General features: G+C 43.8%; 2 protein-coding genes across 2 annotated transcripts in view; both read left to right on the plus strand.

Moving 5' to 3' along the window:
• Positions 1-16059, plus strand: part of LOC140069209 (NACHT, LRR and PYD domains-containing protein 6-like) — a 225304-nt gene that overhangs the window by 181819 nt on the left and 27426 nt on the right. The gene's annotated exons all lie outside the window — the stretch shown is intronic.
• The window catches only part of LOC140069232 (NACHT, LRR and PYD domains-containing protein 3-like), a 67604-nt gene that overhangs the window by 34763 nt on the left and 16782 nt on the right, over positions 1-16059 (plus strand). Inside the window, exons 2-3 of the mRNA XM_072114691.1 lie at positions 795-958; positions 8461-8632. Of these exons, the coding sequence (XP_071970792.1) occupies positions 795-958; positions 8461-8632 (336 nt within the window). The remainder of the gene's footprint in view (positions 1-794; positions 959-8460; positions 8633-16059) is intronic.

A 16059-nucleotide genomic window follows, 5' to 3' on the forward strand; every position in this document is an offset into this window, starting at 1 on the left:
ACAGTGAAACTCTTAGTTGCAGAAAATCCTCCCACTGACATCCTCTGAGTTTATAGCCTTGAGGGTAGAAGCTTCTATCCTTATTGCAGAGGGTCTGGGGTTCGAATCCCGGACTGGGCATAAATTTATTTTATTCAATAAATAGCTTGTGTCTGGGGAAGCCCTGGAGACCATATATGGACAGATGGTGATCTGACCTGATGACGTGGTCCCTGCTCTCTCCGCTAACCCGACACTTCTCTCAAAAGGATTCCCTGCCCGATGTCTGCTCTGGGGAACCCTAGGAGATGTAGGCTCCCAGGTTCTGGCTTTGAAAGTATTTACTATGCGGGACACAGAGCCGGGACAACCCCAGCAAGTGCGCGACCTGGAGGGAATATCCGTGACAATCTGACAGTTGCCCGTGACGCGGGGCAGAGGTAAAAAAATCGTGACTGTCCTGGCCAAACCGGGATGGTTGGGAGCAATGCATCTTCCAGACATTGGGGCAGATTTATCAAGTGTCTGAAAGTCAGAATATTTCTAGTTGCCCATGGCAACCAATCACAGCTCCCGTTTAAAATACCAGTGCTCATGAATATTTTAAACGGGATTGTGATTGGTTGCCATGGGCAACTAGAAATATTCTGACTTTCAGACACTGGATAAATCTGCCCCATTTGACTTTCCTGGCCTGTTCCAGGTTCCTACACAAGTCCCCTAGCAGCACAATGACATTACTGTACTAATATCCACTGCTGTCATCCCTCTACATGTCCTAGAAGATTTCATCCTTGTGTCTCCTTCATTTCCAGATGCTGAGACCCGGAAGTTTTACCAGCAGCTTTGTCACTATCCACATCATGTCCTGAGGGTGACGTATGAGTATTTCCAGGAGGATCTGCTCCAAATCATGGAGAACCTGAGTCTTCCATCACTTCTACATGAGCTGAGCTCCCGAAATATCCCAGATCTGCAGGTGAGATGTGCCGGTGTTATATACAGGTGTCCCCTGTGTTATCAGGTGTTATATACAGGTGTCCCCTGTGTTATCAGGTGTTATATACAGGTGTCCCCTGTGTTATCAGGTGTTATATACAGGTGTCCCCTGTGTTATCAGGTGTTATATACAGGTGTCCCCTGTGTTATCAGGTGTTATATACAGGTGTCCCCCGTGTTATCAGGTGTTATATGCAGGTGTCCCCTGTGTTATCAGGTGTTATATACAGGTGTCCCCTGTGTTATCAGGTGTTATATACAGGTGTCCCCCGTGTTATCAGGTGTTATATGCAGGTGTCCCCTGTGTTATCAGGTGTTATATACAGGTGTCCCCTGTGTTATCAGGTGTTATATACAGGTGTCCCCTGTGTTATCAGGTGTTATATACAGGTGTCCCCTGTGTTATCAGGTGTTATATACAGGTGTCCCCCGTGTTATCAGGTGTTATATACAGGTGTCCCCCGTGTTATCAGGTGTTATATACAGGTGTCCCCTGTGTTATCAGGTGTTATATACAGGTGTCCCCTGTGTTATCAGGTGTTATATACAGGTGTCCCCTGTGTTATCAGGTGTTATATACAGGTGTCCCCTGTGTTATCAGGTGTTATATACAGGTGTCCCCTGTGTTATCAGGTGTTATATACAGGTGTCCCCTGTGTTATCAGGTGTTATATACAGGTGTCCCCTGTGTTATCAGGTGTTATATACAGGTGTCCCCCGTGTTATCAGGTGTTATATACAGGTGTCCCCCGTGTTATCAGGTGTTATATACAGGTGTCCTCTGTGTCATCAGGTGTTATATACAGGTGTCCCCATGTGTTATCAGGTGTTATATACAGGTGTCTCCTGTGTTATCAGGTGTTATATACAGGTGTCCTCTGTGTCATCAGGTGTTATATACAGGTGTCCCCATGTGTTATCAGGTGTTATATACAGGTGTCTCCTGTGTTATCAGGTGTTATATACAGGTGTCCCCTGTGTTATCAGGTGTTATATACAGGTGTCCCCATGTGTTATCAGGTGTTATATACAGGTGTCTCCTGTGTTATCAGGTGTTATATACAGGTGTCTCCTGTGTTATTAGGTGTTATATACAGGTGTCCTCTGTGTTATCAGGTGTTATATACAGGTGTCCCCTGTGTTATCAGGTGTTATATACAGGTGTTCCCTGTGTTATCAGGTGTTATATACAGGTGTCCCCTGTGTTATCAGGTGTTATATACAGGTGTCTCCTGTGTTATTAGGTGTTATATGCAGATGTCCCCTGTGTTATCAGGTGTTATATACAGGTGTCCCCTGTGTTATCAGGTGTTATATACAGGTGTCCCCTGTGTTATCAGGTGTTATATACAGGTGTCCCCTGTGTTATCAGGTGTTATATACAGGTGTCCCCTGTGTTATCAGGTGTTATATACAGGTGTCCCCTGTGTTATCAGGTGTTATATACAGGTGTCCCCTGTGTCATCAGGTCTTATATACAGGTGTCCCCTGTGTCATCAGGTCTTATATACAGGTGTCCCCTGTGTTATTAGGTGTTATATGCAGGTGTCCCCTGTGTTATCAGGTGTTATATACAGGTGTCTCCTGTGTTATCAGGTGTTATATACAGGTGTCCCCTGTGTTATCAGGTGTTATATACAGGTGTCCTCTGTGTTATCAGGTGTTATATACAGGTGCCCCCTGTGTTATCAGGTGTTATATACAGGTGTCTCCTGTGTTATCAGGTGTTATATACAGGTGTCTCCTGTGTTATTAGGTGTTATATACAGGTGCCCTCTGTGTTATCAGGTGTTATATACAGGTGCCCCCTGTGTTATCAGGTGTTATATACAGGTGTCTCCTGTGTTATCAGGTGTTATATACAGGTGTCTCCTGTGTTATTAGGTGTTATATACAGGTGTCCCCTGTGTCATCAGGTCTTATCTACAGGTGTCCCCTGTGTTATTAGGTGTTATATGCAGGTGTCCCCTGTGTTATCAGGTGTTATATACAGGTGTCCCCTGTGTTATTAGGTGTTATATACAGGTGTCCCCGGTGTTATTAGGTGTTATATGCAGGTGTCCCCTGTGTTATCAGGTGTTATATACAGGTGTCCCCTGTGTTATCAGGTGTTATATACAGGTGTCTCCTGTGTTATCAGGTGTTATATACAGGTGTCCCCTGTGTTATCAGGTGTTATATACAGGTGTCCTCTGTGTTATCAGGTGTTATATACAGGTGTCCCCTGTGTTATCAGGTGTTATATACAGGTGTCTCCTGTGTTATCAGGTGTTATATACAGGTGTCCCCTGTGTTATCAGGTGTTATATACAGGTGTCCCCTGTGTTATCAGGTGTTATATACAGGTGTCCCCTGTGTTATCAGGTGTTATATACAGGTGTCCCCTGTGTTATCAGGTGTTATATACAGGTGTCCTCTGTGTTATCAGGTGTTATATACAGGTGTCCCCTGTGTTATCAGGTGTTATATACAGGTGTCCTCTGTGTTATCAGGTGTTATATGCAGGTGTCCCCTGTGTTATCAGGTGTTATATACAGGTGTCCCCTGTGTTATCAGGTGTTATATACAGGTGTCCCCTGTGTTATCAGGTGTTATATGCAGGTGTCCCCTGTGTTATCAGGTGTTATATGCAGGTGTCCCCTGTGTTATCAGGTGTTATATACAGGTGTCCCCTGTGTTATCAGGTGTTATATACAGGTGTCCCCTGTGTTATCAGGTGTTATATACAGGTGTCCCCTGTGTTATCAGGTGTTATATACAGGTGTCCCCTGTGTTATCAGGTGTTATATACAGGTGTCCCCTGTGTTATCAGGTGTTATATACAGGTGTCCCCTGTGTTATCAGGTGTTATATACAGGTGTCCCCTGTGTTATCAGGTGTTATATACAGGTGTCCCCTGTGTCATCAGGTCTTATATACAGGTGTCCCCTGTGTCATCAGGTCTTATATACAGGTGTCCCCTGTGTTATTAGGTGTTATATGCAGGTGTCCCCTGTGTTATCAGGTGTTATATACAGGTGTCTCCTGTGTTATCAGGTGTTATATACAGGTGTCCCCTGTGTTATCAGGTGTTATATACAGGTGTCCTCTGTGTTATCAGGTGTTATATACAGGTGCCCCCTGTGTTATCAGGTGTTATATACAGGTGTCTCCTGTGTTATCAGGTGTTATATACAGGGGTCTCCTGTGTTATTAGGTGTTATATACAGGTGTCTCCTGTGTTATTAGGTGTTATATACAGGTGCCCCCTGTGTTATCAGGTGTTATATACAGGTGTCTCCTGTGTTATTAGGTGTTATATGCAGGTGTCCCCTGTGTTATCAGGTGTTATATACAGGTGTCCCCTGTGTTATTAGGTGTTATATGCAGGTGTCCCCGGTGTTATTAGGTGTTATATGCAGGTGTCCCCTGTGTTATCAGGTGTTATATACAGGTGTCCCCTGTGTTATCAGGTGTTATATACAGGTGTCTCCTGTGTTATCAGGTGTTATATACAGGTGCCCCCTGTGTTATCAGGTGTTATATACAGGTGTCTCCTGTGTTATCAGGTGTTATATACAGGTGTCCCCTGTGTTATCAGGTGTTATATACAGGTGTCCCCTGTGTTATCAGGTGTTATATACAGGTGTCCCCTGTGTTATATACAGGTGTCCTCTGTGTCATCAGGTGTTATATACAGGTGTCCCCTGTGTTATCAGGTGTTATATACAGGTGTCCCCTGTGTTATCAGGTGTTATATGCAGGTGTCCCCTGTGTTATCAGGTGTTATATGCAGGTGTCCCCTGTGTTATCAGGTGTTATATGCAGGTGTCCCCTGTGTTATCAGGTGTTATATACAGGTGTCCCCTGTGTTATCAGGTGTTATATACAGGTGTCCCCTGTGTTATCAGGTGTTATATACAGGTGTCCCCTGTGTTATCAGGTGTTATATACAGGTGTCCCCTGTGTTATCAGGTGTTATATACAGGTGTCCCCTGTGTTATTAGGTGTTATATACAGGTGTCCCCTGTGTTATCAGGTGTTATATGCAGGTGTCCCCTGTGTTATCAGGTGTTATATGCAGGTGTCCCCTGTGTTATCAGGTGTTATATACAGGTGTCCCCTGTGTTATCAGGTGTTATATACAGGTGTCCCCTGTGTTATCAGGTGTTATATGCAGGTGTCCCCTGTGTTATCAGGTGTTATATGCAGGTGTCCCCTGTGTTATATGCAGGTGTCCCCTGTGTTATCAGGTGTTATATGCAGGTGTCCCCTGTGTTATCAGGTGTTATATGCAGGTGTCCCCTGTGTTATCAGGTGTTATATGCAGGTGTCCCCTGTGTTATCAGGTGTTATATGCAGGTGTCCCCTGTGTTATCAGGTGTTATATGCAGGTGTCCCCTGTGTTATCAGGTGTTATATGCAGGTGTCCCCTGTGTTATCAGGTGTTATATACAGGTGTCCCCTGTGATATCAGGTGTTATATACAGGTGTCCCCTGTGATATCAGGTGTTATATACAGGTGTCTCCTCTGTTATCCTGTGACCGCACAATAGACCACAGTGGGGGCTGTGACCTCGCTGCCATTTTTGTGGGAAGCTCACAACCTTCTTTTACGGGCCTATGGCTTATATAGCAGATTATATTGTGTAAGTATTATAAGTGTAGCTATCCTGTCCTGCCCCACCCCCACACATACATAAGGGGGTCATTATATTCTGGTAAATATTATGATTGTTACTTGTGGAATCAGGATTTTCTCCCCAACTATTCCATCTATTTCTCTCCTCTGGACCAGCACATTATAGAGAAGACATTAAAGGGGCGTTCTCATCTGGGCATTCACATTCAGTTTGATAAATCTGCCATTTATAAACATTTCTTCAATTAGATGTTATTAAAAAAATGTTCCTGTGTGAAGATAATTTCTCATAAATGTAGTCATTTTGTCCCTTAGAAACGAGATAGCTTCCTCGGATACGGCCACGTCTGATGGAGGGATTGCACAAAGAAACAAATTGTTTTTGTATATGAAATGTCCGGGATTTACTACATGACCCACAGCCGTCCTGTGGTAATGATTGCTGAATCCAGGAGGTCAGACAGGACTGAATAGCTCATGTCTGGCCACCGCTGCCAGAGTGTGACGTGGTCGTAACCGAGGAAGCCATCTCGTTTCTAAGGGACAGAATGACTACATTTATGAGAAATTATCTTCACACAGGATCATTTTTTTTTAACCCCTTCACGCTCCGTGGCGGATATATCCGCCACGGAGCGCAGTGACTTAGCGCTCAGTGGCGGATATATCCGCCACGGCGCTTATGCCGGCTCGGCTCTGGATCAGAGCCGAACCGGCATCGGGAAACACGGGGTGCCGGCTGTAACTAATAGCCGGCACCCCAGTGTAACACCCGCGATCGGAGTTGTCTCCGATCGCGGGTGCTTAACCCGTTAAATGCCGCGGTCAGTGCGACCGCGGCATCTAACAAGCATCTGGGGGGGTCTTTCCCCCACGATCGGCCCCCCCGAACCGTTTTCGGGGGGCGCCGATCGTTGCCATAGCAACTCTGGGGTCCGATCTGGACCCCAGAGTTACCTGCAAGAATTGCCAGTAAGATGGTGTCTGTGACGTCATCTTACTGGCAAAGTGCCAGCCTATGCAAGTGTATAGGCTGACACTGATAATACTCTGCAATACATGAGTATTGCAGAATATTATCATGAAGAAGCAATCAGAAGATTGCTTCTTCATGTCCCATGGTATAAAAGTGAAAAAGTAAAAAAAAAAAGTTATTCAATAAAAAAATAAAGTCATAAATCACTAAAAATGCCCCAAACTCCCAAAACATATAAAGAGACATATAACTCAAAAAAAAGTCTAAATCATAACACAAACCCCACATATATAGTATCACCGCGTCCGTAACAACCCGTAGAATAAAAATAAATCATTATTGAACCCCCACGATAAACGCAGTAAAAAAATGTTATAAACCCTCCAAAAATTATGATTTTTACCTTTTCAATCCCACAAAAAATGCTATAAAATGCGATCAAAAAACCATGTGTACTCCGACATGATACTGGTGCAAAGTACAACATGTCCCGCAAAAAACAAGCCATCAACCAGCTCCGTAGCCAAAAACGTAACAATGTTATGCCACTTGGAAGACGGCAATACATAAATGATAGATTTTTCCCCACATTAGGGTTTTGTTTGACAAATTTAGTAAAACGTAAGAAAATATATTCATGTCTGGTATCCCCGTAATCGTATCGACCCATAGAATAAAGATAACAGGATTATTAGTCTATACGGTGAACACCAAAAAAAAAAAAAGTAAAAAATCCAGTACAGAATTGATGCTTTTCTACTCCTGCCCTCAAAAAAAGTTCCTAAATTTTCAACAATAGGTGATACCAACCCCAAAATGGTAACAATGGAAAAAGCATCTCATCCCGCAAAAAAAATGCTGTCACATGGCCCTAATAGCGCAAAAGCGAAAATTTTATAGCCTTCAAAAGGGGCCAATGAGGAAACTAAAATCCTGGCAGCTGCAGCGCCCTCCTTCCCTTCTGCGTCTCGCTGTGCCCCCATAACACAAGTAATGGCCACATGTGGGGGGTCTTTGTACACAGGAGAAATTGCAGAACAAATTGTATGGTGGGTTTTCTCTTTTTATATTTTGGAAATGTGTAAATTTTAGGGCTAGATGAACGTATAAGGGAACAATATGACCATTCTAAATTTCACCTCCATTTTGATTCAATTACTATGAAGATCTCAAGGGGTTAACAATCTTCGTAAAAGCTGTTTCTGATAGCTTGAGGGGTGCAGATTTTAAAATGGGTAGATTATATAGGGGGGTTTTGATGCTAAATATGTAAAATTTCATTCAAAACTGTATTTATCCCCAAAATAGTCAATTCTGAAAATACGGAAAATCTCTATTCGATTTGTAGGCCGCGTGACATCAAAATAAATTATCCAAACATTTCAGAAATTATGAAAATGTAAAGTAGACAAATGGGAAATGTTATTCTGCAAGTTATTTAGGTGATAAATCTATCTGCCTGAAAACGCAATGATTTAGAATTTCGAAAATGGCAAATTTTTCAAAAAATTTATCATATTTTCTTTTTTTTGTAAATAAACGCAAAACTTATCTGCCAGAATTTACCACTAAAATGAAGTACAACATGTGGGGAAAAAACAATATAAGAATCGCTTTGATAAGTAACAGTGTTCAAAAGTTATAACCATATAAAGCGACGCAGGTCAGAATCCAAAAAATCGGGCTGAGCCTTAAGCTACAAAATGGCTGCGTCCTTAAGGGGTTAATAACATCCAATTGAAGAAATGTTTATAAATGGAAGATTAGTGAAACTGAATGTGAATGCCCAGGTGAGAATACCCCTTTAAGTATCTGTGTATATTAACCTTTTGTATTCAGGCTCCTTGTATAATGACCCTTATGTTGGACCTTTCTTTTGTTCTAGAAATACCTGAGTTTAGAACATGATAGAAAAACCTTGGCCCGGAATTTACTCCAGGAGATTTTCTGTAGAGGAGCAGAAGCTGTGATAACATTGTGGGTCAGTCTTCATGTACTACGGAAGGATCACGGTTCCCCGGTCCTGGCCGCTGTACTGGAGGAGCTCATCTACAGAGGTAACATTGTGTATGACATGTGTCACCCATCATATCCGGGGCTCATCATGTACAATGACCTCAGTAATACAGATCTCTGCACTGGATCAGTCATTCTCCGCAGTGTATAAATGTACAGATGGAGCAACGTGTAATATACAAAGGACTAACACTCTTATCTCACAGAGCAATAACCTTATACAATTAAGAGCACTACAGGCTACTTAATATTGAGAATGTAAGAACTGGAGGGATGGCGTAGCAAAATAATGGGAAAAAGAATTCATTGAGAATTTTAAACTAGTACCCCATATTCGTTGGAAATTATGGACGTGGTCTAGCAGCCGCACTACAGAGTTTGTTTTTGTATGTTTTTGTTTAATGTTGTTTCTTTTTGTTTTATTAACCCCTTAAGGTCGCAGCCATTTTACAGCTTAAGGCTCACCCACATTTTTTGGATTCTGACCTGCGTCGCTTTATATGGTTATAACTTTTGAAAACTGCTACTTATCAAAGCGATTATTAGATTGTTTTTTCCCCACATGTTGTACTTCATTTTAGTGGTAAATGTTGGTTGATAAGTTTTGTGTTTATTTACTAAAATAAGAAAAAATGATGAATTTTTTGAAAAATTTCTCTTTTTTTAAATTCGAAATCCTTACATTTCCAGGCAGATAGATTTATCACCTAAATAAGTTGCTGAATAACATTTCCCATATCTCTATTTTTTTTTTTTTCATTATAAAAATTTTTTATTGCTTTTTTAACAAAGAATGTACATTACAGAAATAGTAGTCAGACATTGCAATTTAACAGTGTTCACACATATAACAGTTTAACAAAATTCATATAACCAGGGTGTGTACCACATACTGCTAGACATAGTTCGTCCTAACCTGAAACACAATGGTGGAGATCTGCCATCAGGTCTCCAGATAAAACACAATATGTCATCCTTTTTCTTTTCTTCTTTTTTTCCCCTTTCTCTTCTTTTCCTCTCCCTCCTCCCAGAAACACATCCTCAACAATGGGGGAAAAAACTATTTCCAATGACTCCAGATCTCAGCCCATTTCCCTCCAGTTCCACATTTATCAATATGGATTTGTTCATATCTTTCATATGGGACTATAGGGCAAAGTCTGATATGCCGATGTGGTTTCTGTAGTTGGGCAACCTCGCCAGGGCTCCTAATGATGCTTCTATTGCTTGTTTTTCTAACCAACTCCTAACTTAAGTCTGGTCTGGATTTTCGGGTTTGCTCCAGTAACATTCTTTTTCTAAGTCATACTATTGAGCAACCCTAGTTAAATTTGCGTTGAAGTAATTATAAGCCTGTGGCGATTTTGGCATTACTGTATTTTATATCTGTATTTTGCTCTCTGTGCGCCTTGCGTTAATCTAGTTCAGTGATGGCAAACCTTTAAGAGACCGAGTGCCCAAACTACAACAAAGAGCCGCTTATTTATCGCAAAGTGCCAACACAGAAATGTAATTTGTGATTTATACTCCCTTCTCTGTCACTGTTTTATTGATACCAGCACCCTGAGGACACCAATAAAGCAGAAAATAGTCCCAGGTAGAGCTGTCACTTTAAAATAGCTCTGTGCACAGCAAGTCCTGGGCTGTCTGGGACTGCAGGAAGATACCTGGAGTCATCTCTGGTGATGGCCTGAGTGCCCACAGAAAGGGCTCTGAGTGCCACCTCTGGCACCCGTGCCATAGGTTAGCCATCACTGCTCTAGTTTATTCAATTGCTGGCTTAACAATAGGATAATAACTAACTGACTTAAAACGCAATACTTACTAACACTTTGCTTAAGGCTTATTCACTAAGTTTTAGGTTGTAGAACTTAATCTGGTTTTACCGTATTGTTTGTCTGTCATTGTCGGGTGTAGGTTACTTTACTTCATCATGCCTCCAAAAAAGACAGAAAGAAAGTCAGGAGGGTTAGATAAAATGTGGAAGGCCTCCCCAACTAAAACAAAACAAATTAGCAAGGAGGATTTGCCTCCCTCAGCTTCCAATAACACAGGGTCTAATTCCCTAGCTAGTGAAGATCTTAATCCCACAAACGAAGACATTCTGGCTTAGATCCTTGACACGGTTCAAGAAACTAAGTCATCAGTAGCTGAGCTAAAAAAGGAGGTTGGCTGTATTAGCTCTGACATTGCGATAATGAGGGATGATTTGAATTCATTGAGGGATAAGTTTAAGGGAATGGAAAAGAGCGTCAGGAAAACTCAGGAAGATATTAAATCAATCCAGAAAGGCATGAAAGAACTAAGGGAAGAAAATGCACAGTTGAAAGAAAAGCTGTTAGATCAGGAGAATCGGTCAAGGAGGGCCAATATAAGAATAATTGGGTATCCAGAGGAGCCTTCTGAAGGGAATATGGCCACTAACATACAGAAGTGGTTATTGAAAGTATTTGGTAGTGAAGAGGGAGACACAGAAATTGAGGGCAAGTTATAAGATGGTGAAAAACAGGCTGTAATCAAGTGGATCAAGTTTGGGTAAGGGGGGGTGGGGGGGGGGAGGGGTATACCGGCAAGTTTTTTTTTTTTTTCCTCTTTCTTTCTTTTTTCTTTCTTCTCCCTATCTGAATGGAGAAGGCAATAAGAGTTCTTTGTTGGAACATTAGGGGCCTGAGCGATAGGAAAAGAAGATGTGCAATATTTGATGTAATAAATAAACATTTGCCAACTGTGGTAGTATTGCTAGAAACCCACTTAACCCCATAATTAGGATGTGTCACGGGTGCTCCCGCGATCCCTGTCTCGGATCGTGGGCTCATCCGTGCTCCCCGTGTGCCCCCGCTGCAGCCCGGTCTCCTCACTCACCTCTCCCGGCTCCTGCTCTTCCCCGGACTGCCGTGTGCGCGCGTCCCCGCCTCCTAGGGCGCGCGCGCGGCTCCTGCAGAAAACTTAAAGGGCAGCGCACCGCTAATTGGTGCACTGGCTGAACACCACCTTTAAGAATCCTGCCTCTTCCTGTGTCCCCTGCCGGATCTTTGGGCCTCATTGCCTTAGAGAAACCTTCCAAGCGAGTATTCCTGCGTTCCTGTGTATTCCTGCGTTCCTGTGTGTCTCCGCTCCTGAGTCCTGTGTTGCCGTGTTACCTAGTTCCTCCGTGTTGTTGTGTTCCGTGTGCCTGTGTTCCCGTTCCCACCTGCCTGGACCTCCTGTTGCTGACCCCGGACTTGGACTTGACGTTGCATCTCTGCCGCCTGCCCTGACCCTGTGCCTGGACCTGACTACGAGATTGTCATCCGCTAAGGTACCTCGACCTTGGCTGCCACCGCGGGCTAGTCACGCCTGGGAACGAACTAGTGGTATCCTGCCGCAGCAAGTCCAATCCACTTTGCGGCGGGCTCTGGTGAATACCAGGTGCCACTGGGCTCCGGTCCCGGGTGTTGGCTAGTTCCATCTCCCGCGGTGGTCTAGAGGATCCACTGATCCTAACAGGATGTAGAATATAAAAAAGATGGGCTGTATGGGAATTCCACTCATACGGGGGTAATTACTCAAAAGGTGTCTCGGTTCTAAACCACTTCAGTATAGACTTCAAATTAATTGATAAAAACTCTGATAGTGAGGGCAGGTTTATATTTTTACTGTCTTTTGAACGGAATTGAGTATGTTCTTGCATTTATGTCAGTGATGGGCAACCTTTTTAGCTTGGTGTGTCAAAATTCGCCAAAAAACCGAGCATAACTCTGGTGGTGTGTCACCTTGACAAAAAAACATAATTTTGTGATATTTATAGTTTAAATAACAAATCTGTATAATTATTTAACTTCTAGGGTACTTTAACCCTAGGTTGTGTGATTGATCCTACCATGTACTGCCATACTACATCTATTTATTACAATGTGCTGGACAATCTCTCAGCCTCCCGGCTACTGCACCTGGCCGTGTAGGAGCGGAGGATGAAACTTAACTCTCTGGCGGCCGTGTGTCACTGAAAATGGCTATGCGTGTCAGCACTGACACGCGTGTCATAGGTTGGCCATCACTGATTTATGTTAATACCCCCCCCCCCCCCTCATCGTTAAGGGTTCTGTCAGAATTTGCCCGCTTTATTGAGGATAAAAGTTGTACCAGAATCCTGATCATGGGAGACCCGAACATGGTCTTTGTTCCTCATCTTGATCGCTTTAACATGGTCTTTGTTCCTCATCTTGATCGCTTTAACCTATTGGGGGTAACAAAAACAAACCCTAATGAGGGGATAAAATTGAGGAACTTTTGTCAGGACATGGGTTTACAGGATATATGGAGAGCAAAATATGGGGAAAAGAGGGCCTTTTCTTGTCACATTAAATCCTGTAATACCCTGTCCAGAATAGATCATGGATTAGCTAATTCGCAGGTATTGAGGAACACTTCCAGAATGACCTATGAACCCATTGTGATCTCTGACCATGCTCCAGTCCTAGTCACAATAGGGGAACCATCATTCAGTAGGCGGAAGTTCAAACTAAACCCCCATTGGCTAACTGTTCTCGAACCTCATCTGGATTTAAAAACAGCTATTGGAGAGTTTTGGGACAGGAACATTAATACCGCAAGCACTTTTGCAGTTTGGGATATGTTGAAACTATTCATTAAGTCTACGCTTTCACATGCGATTAATGTTAAAAAGAAAGATTTTAGTAGGAAGGAGGCAGATTTAAAAAAGCAGGTAGAGGACACATCTAAGAATTTGGGACACTCCGGAGATACCATTCTTACCCGGGCCTATAAGGATGCCAGGGAAAAATATGAAGATTTCTTAATAGAAAAAGCCCAACACAAACTGTTTTTTGCGGGACAGCGATACTTCACGGAAAAGGGGAAATCAGGTAAACTTTTAGCTAATATGATCAAGAACAATAAACAAGGAAATAAGAACATTTCAGTTATCCGAGGGCATAGAGGACAAATATGCAGAGAGCAACACAAGATACAGCAGGAATGTAAACGCTTTTATCAACACCTTTATGAGTCTGTTGGGGATAAAAATCAAATGGGAGATATTAAAAGATACCTGCAGGATATTAACTTTCCGCGCTTGTCTGGAAATCAGGTAGAAGCGCTGAACTCCCCGATTACGTTGAAGGAGCTGGAGGAGACAATTGACTCCTGTAGCGGCGACTCTGCCCCAGGCCAGGATGGCCTTCCCTTCGGTTTATACAGGAGATTAAAAGAAGTACTGGCCCCAATGTTGTTAACTACAATGCAAGAAATTTATAGAAGAGGGAAAGTGACTGACTCAATGTCCGAAGCTATCATCATTCTTATCCCAAAAAAAGTCAAGGACCCACTGGACCCAGGATCATTCAGACCCATTTCACTGATTAATACCGACGCTAAAATCATAGCAAAGACGGGGGCGTGGCCTAGCAGCGGATGTAAGCGGCTGTGTGATAGCCGAGCTCCGCCACCGGAATCCTGAATAGCACGTAGCTGCCACCGGGTTCGGCTGAAAAATAGCCACCACGGAGCGGGAGAGACAGCAGCACCGGCGGGTGTCCTCCAGAGCCGCAATGACGGGGTCAAAGCGGCAGAAAACGGCCGAGAAGCAGGGGGAGAGGATGAGCCAAGATGGCGCCCGCCAGCAGGCAGGATCGCGTGCGCAGAAGTCTCTGCGACCGGACACTGCAGCCAAGCTGAGTGGCTATGCACGCATGGCCCCAGGGTTGAGTGACACATCCCTGTCCCAACTGACACAGTCTGGAAGCTCCCCGGGGTCCAGGTATGCTGTACTGTCAGACCTGCAATCCGAAGGTGAGGAGGAGATGGCAGGGGAAGAAGCCAGGGAGAGCAGACAGCAAGGGCATAGCCAAGATTTAGAAGAAGTGGAGGCTGAACCCACATTGACTGATGTTATGAGAGCTATGCAGCATAATACCTCTGCACTACTGCAGTTAACTGGTCAAGTGGGTAGTTTGAAAGAAGAAATATTGCTTGTGCGCAATGATATGCATAAAATGGCTGAGAGAACAACGGCTGTGGAGAATAGAGTACAAGAAATAGAGGAAGCGCTTCCGCCCGTGCGCAATGCAATACGCGAACAATCACAAGCTGTGCTAGCTCTGCAAGCAAAAACGGATGACCTTGAGAACAGGTTGCGCAGAAATAACATTAGATTGGTTGGTGTGCCTGAGAAAGTGGAGGGGCAGAACCCGGATGATTTCTTTGAAAAGTGGCTTTTGGAGGAGTTTGGGCGAGAGAATCTGACACCGCTGTTTGCAGTTGAAAGGGCACATAGGGTACCCACCAGGCCGGGACCGCCGGGCAGACCACCGAGGCCGGTACTTATTAAGCTGTTGCATTATAAGGATCGTGACAAGATACTGCGGCGAGCTCGGGATAAAGAGGACATTACGATAAATGGCGTGAAAGTGTCCTTTTTTCAAGACTTCTCGGTGGAGGTCCAGAAGAGGCGAATGCACTTCATGGATATAAAGAAGAGGCTGAGAGCGCTGGGGGTCTCCTATTCGATGCTCTATCCTGCCCGTCTGCGTGTGGTGGCGCTTGGAACCACACATTTCTTTGATACGCCGGGATCTGCGCTTCAATGGCTGGATGCGCATGAGCAACACCTGCGAAGACGGGAGGAGAGGCCAGGCGGAGATTGAAGATGTGGCCCCTATGTATCGGGACAAAATGTGAGATCTTACTGCTGACTGTTATTTTGTGTGGTTACAGTTTATTGCACTATGTTTGGTCCTCTTTTATGGGGGGGCCTCCTATTCGTATTGCGGACTTGAGGATGCCGAACCTGGATGGTACTTTGATGTATGTAGTGGCGGAGGAGATGGTTACGTGTTTACTGTTATAATCCACTAATACTTTTTTTACTTTATAGGAAAAGTTGCTATTTTTGTGTCAGACGCTGAGTTTTCTATCAATGTTTGGTAAAAATAGCATAGAGAACGAATACCCAATGTCTAGTGGGTGGGAACGGTTTGTCCTACTGGCTAGGATGCAAACTAGTAGCCCAGACCCTCTGCGGAGGGGAGGTTTATTGTTATTTGTTATGGGAAGGGCAAGGGGGGAAAGGTTAAGATCTGAGCTTAGAAATATTGCATATAGTGAAAAGATGAGTGGCATAATAGAGGAGAAGGTGGGCCTAGCACAGGGGAGGAGGAGAGAGATAATAGACTGCCATGGGAGAAGTGTTTAATTGTCTGTCCTGGAATGTACGGGGCATGGGAAGTGCCAACAAAAGGAGAGCAGTACTTCAGTATGCAAGAGAGAAAGCGATTTCAGTAATAGGGCTACAGGAGACGCATCTCACGAGGGACACAGCTAATGTACTTGACAGATCCTGGATTAGTCATAGCTATCATGCGTTCCACACTTCTTATTCTAGGGGGGTGAGCCTATTAATCAATGCGGCATTACCATTCACATTACACTCATCATTTTCTGACCCGGAAGGCCGATTTGTGGGTGTGCA

This window comes from Engystomops pustulosus, chromosome 7 (genome assembly GCF_040894005.1).
Source record: "Engystomops pustulosus chromosome 7, aEngPut4.maternal, whole genome shotgun sequence".
Classification (NCBI taxonomy): Eukaryota; Metazoa; Chordata; class Amphibia; order Anura; family Leptodactylidae; genus Engystomops; species Engystomops pustulosus.